Source organism: Mastomys coucha, chromosome X (genome assembly GCF_008632895.1).
Source record: "Mastomys coucha isolate ucsf_1 chromosome X, UCSF_Mcou_1, whole genome shotgun sequence".
Classification (NCBI taxonomy): Eukaryota; Metazoa; Chordata; class Mammalia; order Rodentia; family Muridae; genus Mastomys; species Mastomys coucha.
The window spans coordinates 14,109,231-14,116,854 of NC_045030.1; the positions used below are offsets into that span (position 1 = coordinate 14,109,231).

General features: G+C 49.1%; 1 protein-coding gene across 4 annotated transcripts in view; it reads left to right on the forward strand.

Moving 5' to 3' along the window:
- Window positions 1-302: 302 nt before the first annotated feature.
- The window catches only part of Cdk16 (cyclin dependent kinase 16), a 10,351-nt gene continuing 3,029 nt past the window's right edge, over window positions 303-7,624 (forward strand). The window contains exons 1-6 of one of the 4 annotated variants that reach the window (XM_031345749.1): window positions 303-708; window positions 5,741-5,948; window positions 6,463-6,596; window positions 6,697-6,822; window positions 6,915-6,971; window positions 7,058-7,172. In XM_031345749.1, the coding sequence (XP_031201609.1) occupies window positions 5,747-5,948; window positions 6,463-6,596; window positions 6,697-6,822; window positions 6,915-6,971; window positions 7,058-7,172 (634 nt within the window). In that variant the 5' untranslated portion in view covers window positions 303-708; window positions 5,741-5,746. Of the gene's footprint in view, window positions 709-749; window positions 1,161-5,269; window positions 5,576-5,740; window positions 5,949-6,462; window positions 6,597-6,696; window positions 6,823-6,914; window positions 6,972-7,057; window positions 7,173-7,624 lie in introns of those variants that run through there. The other 3 variants (XM_031345714.1, XM_031345681.1, XM_031345606.1) reach the window with 3 other exon arrangements.

Consider the following 7,624-nt stretch of genomic DNA (forward strand, 5'->3'; position numbering starts at 1 on the left):
GTGGGAATGGTTAAAGGAGGGACCCGGCTGATTGAGTGGCCTTTGAACCAATTATCTTACGGGATATTCAGCAATATCCTGAGAAGGGCTGAGAACAAAAAGGCGAGCCCTAAAACCAATAAAAAAACTGTACAGAGGAGAAGGCAAGCTGAGGGGAAAGCTAGATCATGCTTCTTCAGCTTTGCCACGCCCTTCATTCTTGCTCGGCCTTGACGCAGGGAGCAAGTTTGATTGGCTGAGCGTCACTTTTTCAAAGGGGTGGGGCCAATACGTTTCACAATGGGGAACAAACTGGGTGGCAGGGCGGGGCTAGATTGTCCTATCTAAGGTGGGAAAGGCCAATGGTAATCCAGGCCACCTCTCCTAGAAAGTCATTTCGAGTCTTTAAATTCTTGCCTTCCGAGGCACCACAAAGGACTAGAACTGCTTGGCTCACCTGTTCTTTTTCTCATTGCAAAAGTCCCGTTCGCCACCATGGGGATGTACCAAGTGAGACTGTAGGGAAAGAAGGTGGTGACTAGCACGCCTGGCTACTGGCTGCTGCTCACTTCGATGCTAGCAGATTTCGAGCAAGATCAAAACTGACAATTAACCCACCTCTACATCCCCCTGGCGCCGTTCCAGGGCCAACGCCACATTCCCTGCTGGGCACGCAATGGCCGCACCCCCTCCCGCTGCAGAAGGCTCTTTTGGTACACGCAGTCCGAGGTGAGTCTCCTCCTTCCTGCTTCCCCCTCTTCCCTGCAACCCCCAGCGTGTGCGTGCGCATGCGCGAACGCGGCGCGCGCGGCTGTTAGGCCGCTGGTTTGGGGGCTCTGGGATCTGCTGCGTCTCCGCAAGCTGTCTACTGTGAGTCACGAGCCGCCGTGAACACCCGGATTCCAGTGGGCGCTTGCGAGCACGGGGGCATCGCCCGCAGTGGCCAAGCTCATGGCCGGCTGAGCGGGACGCCGCCTCCGCCTCAGCCGCCGCCGCCGCCGCCGCCTCTTCCTCCTCAGCCGGCGGCGGCCCGGGCCCAGCAGCCATGGCCGAAGACTACTGGGACTGGCGCCTGCGGCGAACTGGAGGAAAAGGAGGTCGCGCGGCCTCACCCCGGGCCGCCGCCCCAGGCGCCACCGCGCCGGTCCCGCGGCTCTGAGGTTACTCGCGCGCCCCCTCCGGTGAGCATGTCCTCGATACTTAGGGTGGGGGCTGCTCTTCCTAGAAACCCAGCCGGACCCCAGGCAGTGCTGGAACAAGAGTTAGGGGGTTCTGGGCTGCCTGGCTGTCAGGTGCCCCCTCCCCCTCGAGTTTCCCATAATGCACTGGGGGGGTCATTTGGGGCCTCCCTGACCTTGGCCCCACCCTGGGCCCCTGTCCTGGGAGCTGAGGATGGGAAGTGCTGTGGATGCTAAGTGGGAGAAGGGTGATCTAAAGGACTAGCGTTATGGGAATGGATTAATACAGTACTGGTGAAAGATTCGAAGTTGCTAAAGGGGTAGGAATATGTAATAAAAAGCCTTACGACTTCAGGCCCAGTGTGCTTATGGAAAGGGGTTGCAGGACCATGAGGGACGTGATGGAGTATAACGGGGTTGTGAGTAAGGACAGTTCCAAAACATTCTAGTGGAGATTGGAGCTGCAGAGAGGCCCAGTGTAAATGGAGAGAGGGTGATAGGGGTACTACCAGAATGTGTGCTGATGGACTCAGGGTTCTGAGGCTGAGCTTGTGGTGATGAAGGTCAGGATAGTGTTAATACTGTGTCCACGGGGTTGAGGGTGGCAGTTTCTCTGGGTCCAGGGTGTGCTCATGGAGGAGGTAGTAGAGGGTCCTGGAGGTGAGGGTATGTAGATGTAATAAAGGTAGCGTGAGACCGGTATATGCCAGTGAAGGCAGAGCTATTGAAGGACCTGAGAGTGTGTGTAATGGGGAAGGGTGGGGGAAGGCCTGCACTACTGGGTATTAAGTGTGTGCATACATGTGTGTGGGAGATTGTCAGTAAAGGAAATATAAAGAGCTTTGCACACTAAGGGTCAAGATGAGGTGTGAGTGGATGTCCATAAAGGCAGAGTGTGAGTTTCCAGAAAGCGTGGGGACAATACTATATATGAAGTTCTAGAGCAGTGGTTCTCCACTTGTGGGGGTCAAATACCAGATATCCTGCATATTAGATATTTACATGATAATTCATAACAGCAAAAGTACAGTTACGAAGTAACAACAAAAAGAATTTTATGGTTGGGGTTCACCACAACATGAGGTACTGTAGTAAAGGGTCACAGCATTAGGAAGGTTGAGAACCACGGTTCTAGAGGCTGCTAATGTGGGGTTAGATAGATACAGACACTTAAATGTATGCTATTTGGGAAGAGCATGAAGTAAAATATGCTGATGAACATCAAAACACTGTGTTTTTTCTGTCCATGGGCCACTGAAGGATGTTGATTTGAGGAGTGCTACAGAAGTAGAGTTTTTTTTTGAGGGGGGGTGGAGAATCTAGTGGATAATAAAAGAAACAGAGATAGGAAGGAAATCGATTGTGAACCAAAGAGATAGAGGTAGGAGTGGTTGGTTGAATCAGGGAAAGGAGATAGGAATAGGTGATGATTGTGTGCCAAAGTGAATTGGAGCCATGAATTGAAGTGAGCCATGAACCGAAGAGTATGTTATTAGGGGACAGGGTCAAATGGAGGAGCTGCATTCACTAGTGAGGGTAAGTCTGATACAGAACAGTGCATTTCTTCCTGGAGAATAGAGCTAAGGAAGGATTCAGGGTGTTCTAATAGAGAGTTAGGACTGAGTATGTGCTAGTCAGGGTCAAGATACAGTGAAGATTCATCTCGTGCTGAGGGTAGGAACAGTGTAGTGGAAGTACAAAAATGTATGTTAACAGTGGTCATAACTCTAAAGATAAGGCTAGAGAGGTAGTTCAGCTGTTAAGAGCATGTACTTCTCTTCCAGAGGACCTGGGTTTAGAACCCTGCATGCACATCAAGAGACTCATAACTGTGAAGGGGTTGTACAAGATTCACAATGTACTAAGGATTCAGAGCTATGTGAAGGTCCAGAGAATGTTAATTTGGGTCAGCTGTAGAGCACCCCTGAGTGCTTGTTAAGTATGATCAGAATCCATAGGGGACACTATTATTGGGAAGGACAGTGCTACAGAGAGGCTAACAAGCATCTAGGCTAGGAAGAGACTAAACATGAGGGTGGCAGGAGTTGTTTAAAGGGGGCAAATATATGCCAGTAGAGTTGAGGGCAAGGTTTTGAGTGCTGAAGGGAGTTAGAAGTAAAAAGAGAAGTTGTGGATGTTAGTAGGAATTAATATGTAGTGAGAGCCTTCTTGGGGGTCTAGCGTGGCTTTAGAGGTCAGGACAGAATGGAGTATGTGTGAGTATTGTAGTATGGCAACTGTGTGCTCAGCTATCGTGAGTGTCCTTGGTATGAGAGTAGTCTGAGGACTGGCAAGTATGTCTGAGGGATGCCAAGAAGGACAAATACCATGTAGAATTCTGTCTCTTGATTCTTGCTCCTTCACTTGTTCTGAAGCTCAAAAAACTGAAATCATGATATTTAAGTTTTACTGCTCATAAATGTTTAAGTGTATCTGTTTTTAGGAATCTGTCCCCCCTCAAATGTTGGCTAATACCCTGTATTCTTAAAATCCCCCAAAAGATGAATTCTGGGAAATGTTCATTCATCTAGGGGGAGTCCAGTTAGAAGTTGTAAATTAATTTATGGCTCCTTTTCTATCCCTTATTTACCTAGCCCTTTTCCTTATCACTTGATACCACATACAAAACAACTGGGTATGAGTGTCTTATAGGGACAAAAGGAAGTCCTTGGGAACTGGCCACTTTCTAGGCCTAGATCCAGTGTTTGTCTCCAAGGTCAGGATTTTATGGCCTTGTCCTGGGTTCTCTGTGAATGGATCTTACTCTTATCTATCTGAGATTTCTTCTGCTAGGCTGGCTCTGCCTTTCCTGCTAGAGACGGCAGACAGTGGGAGTGGGAGCTGCTGGGGTAAGCATTTTGTTTCAAGGTAACAAGTGACCCATTTCCTTTGAATTCATCCCCAGCCGTATCCTCAACCTCCAATCTAGCTATACTTGGGCCCTGGGCCATCTCAAGCCCTGCTGTGAGTACAGATGGCTCCTGAGCAAGGTCTTTCCCCCTCCTTGCTAGCCCAGAGCCCAGGAGGAAGCAGAAGAATGCCGTCCTAAACCTTTTGGTGGCCCCATTCCTACCAGCAGCCCATTTAGGTCATCTTGTTGTCGATTCTAGCACCCCTAGGTGTCTTCTTTTGAATAGTCTGTATCTGGGACTTAACCTCAATAAAGGTTGGTCCTAGGCTCTCAGCCCCTTGATTGGCTACTTCAGTGTGTACTTTTTGATATCAGCCATTATTCCAGGCTCTCAGGATACAGCAGTGACCTAAACATATAGAAATCTACCCTAGTGAAGCAAGTCTACTTGTGGTGATGAGAAGACAGACAGTAAAAAGGAAAGAAACCAATAAGTAGATGGTGTTATTTCTGAGGCGGTGATAAGATTTGAGGGGCACATTAGAATGGTGAAGGAGCTCAAGATGGCTGAGTCTTTAAATAAGGTTACTCATAGAAGCCTCAGGGAAAAGGTGATACTTGAACAATGATCTGGAGAGGATTGGGGTAAGGTATTTTCCAATCTGGGAAGCAACCCGTGTACAGATCCTTAGGTAGGAACTATTGGGTGTGGTGCAGACAACAACTAGGAATAATGAATGAGGCTACAGGGGTAGTAGGGGCAAATGAGGTGTATGAGACACGTGGGCATGGGGCTAGAGAGATGGCTCAGTGGTTAAGAGCACTGACTGCTCTTCCACAGGTCCTGAGTTCAATTCCCAGCAACCACATGGTGGCTCACAACCATCTATAATGGGATCTGATGCCCTCTTCTGGTGTGTCTGAAGACAGCTACAGTGTACTCACGTACATGAAATGAATAACTAAATCTTTAAATAAAAAGAACTTGGGCCTCATGAGGACTACTATGTTTATTTGGGATGATAAGGAAGATGTGATGTTTTCTCTAGGAGAAAAGGAGTATGATCTAGTTTTGTAAAAACCTGGGTTTGGAACCCATGGGTCCCAACCCTATAAATCCTGTCTAGCAGCTCTGAGGATAGCTGGTGTACTAAGATACCCCCCTCAACTCCCTGCCAACTCCATCCAATGGTTCAGCCTGGACAGCCCTCCCCCTATCTGGATGGAGAAGTGGGATGATCCATTAGTCACCATGACAGTGGTTGCTCAGGGAGGTGAAAGGGTCCCTGTGAGCCACAGGGAGTATTCTGCCTGGCAGTTGGGGGCAATGTGGGGCTGGTGTCAGCGAAACATGCCATTCTATGGGCGCACCCAGGACGTTGTCACTAGTCCTTCAGCTCTGACTGAACCCCTTGTCCCAACTGTGGCTGTGGCTGTCACTGCTACTGCACCTGTGGATAGTTGCTGTGGAGTCCTATGCTCCCACAGTGAGACTATCGCCCTAGATACCAACAACCTACTGAGTGGACCCTTACCCTCAGCTAGCCACCCAAGTCTTAGTACCCAGGTAGGCTACTTAGGGGTAGGCCAACAATGACAAAGGATCTGTAGTGATTGGGCACTGACATGTTCATGTTGGCACCTCTCTCTGGGTTGGTGGGATCTTTAAGGCACCCCTGATGATCAAGCAGGCACTAATGTGGTCCCCATTTCTAATCATGTCCCTGTTCAGGTTGCCATGGATCGGATGAAGAAGATCAAACGGCAGCTGTCAATGACACTCCGAGGGGGCCGAGGCATAGATAAGACCAATGGTGTCTCTGAACAGATAGGCCTGGATGAGAGTGGTGGTGGTGGTGGCAGTGACCTTGGAGAAGCCCCCACCCGTATTGCCCCTGGGGAGCTTCGCTCTGTTCGGGGCCCACTCAGCTCTGCACCAGGTGTGTCTACTTTGATCATTCTTTCTTCTTGTCCCAGATCCCAAATTCTACCTGTCAAACTCTTTGTCATTTTCCTTAGATTCTTGTTTTTATCTTCCCTCCTTCCCTATCATCCATTTCCAACACACTCCGTCTGTACTTCCTTGACTATATCCAGGCCTCAGGATGGGAAAGAGTACCTTGCCTATTCAGTTGCCCCAAGATTCTCTGCCTTTTTCTTACACTCTGTTGGTGACTCTCAGTGTCATTGAATCTGCCCTCTTAGGGCTCTTGGCAATGCCTGCCACCCCTAGCCTTCTGATCTAGAGGTAACTACCATCTCAGCTCATCTCTGTTGGAGTACTCTACTAGGTGACCACACTCCCTCCGTATCTGTCATAGGTCTACCTGGGTTTTACAGTCTGCTGTAGGGGTCATGTACACAAGTGGATATGATGAAGGAATATATTGTATTGGGGGAAAGAGGGAGTGTTCTTGACTCCAAAGGCCTGGCCTTTCCCTCTCCCCACCCCAGAGATTGTGCACGAGGACATGAAGATGGGATCTGATGGGGAGAGTGACCAGGCTTCAGCCACATCCTCAGATGAGGTGCAGTCTCCAGTGAGAGTGCGCATGCGCAACCACCCCCCACGCAAGATCTCCACTGAGGTGCTTGATATCTGTCCCAGTGTTGGAAGAGTTGGAGAATGGGGTTATGTTTGGGGAGGTGGAGCTTATGATCCTTCTTCTCCTTCATCTTGGCTGCTAGGACATCAACAAACGCCTGTCATTACCAGCTGACATACGGCTGCCTGAGGGCTACCTTGAGAAGCTGACCCTCAATAGCCCCATTTTTGATAAGCCTCTTAGCCGGCGCCTCCGCCGTGTCAGCTTGGTAAGTACCTCTTTTTGTCCCATCTACCACCTGTCCCACTCTCCCAGTGCCCCTCTGCAACCCTGCTTCAATATAGCTCCTTTGCCCCACAGTCTGAGATTGGTTTTGGAAAACTGGAGACCTACATCAAGCTAGACAAGCTGGGTGAGGTAAGACAGTTAAAAGGACTATGGTAAGGGTGGGGGACAATATGAACTCCATGCAACCTCACAGCATCTCTGCTGTTGTGCTTCAGGGTACCTATGCTACTGTCTACAAAGGGAAAAGCAAGCTCACAGACAACCTTGTAGCACTTAAGGAGATCAGACTGGAACACGAAGAAGGGGCACCCTGTACTGCTATCCGGGAAGGTACAGACCCCACCCTAGACTTTCTTGACTGCATGACACATACTTATACTCTCTATGGTAAGTGAGGACAGAGACGTGTTTTTCTGACCTTCTCTCCTCACCTGTACAACACTGTGGCCTTCATGAGAATGCCTACCGTCTACATACCCAGGTAATAAGCAAGGTAATTAGGAATCTGAATGGATTAAGGAAGGTGAATTATGGTATTTGCTTTCATTCTTCAAGCACTCCTTAAGTTGTTGAAAAATCACAGGAAGTAGATTTGAATTACATAGAAAATGAGTACAAATTCCAGTTCATGTACTTAGGTTTAGAACAAGGCCCCTTCCCACAAAGCAAAAACAGATTGTGAAAATGTAGTGTCAGCTGGGCAGTGGTGGCACGTGCCTTTAATCCCAGCACTTGGGAGGCAGAGGCAGGCGGATTTCTGAGTTCGAGGACAGCCAGGGCTA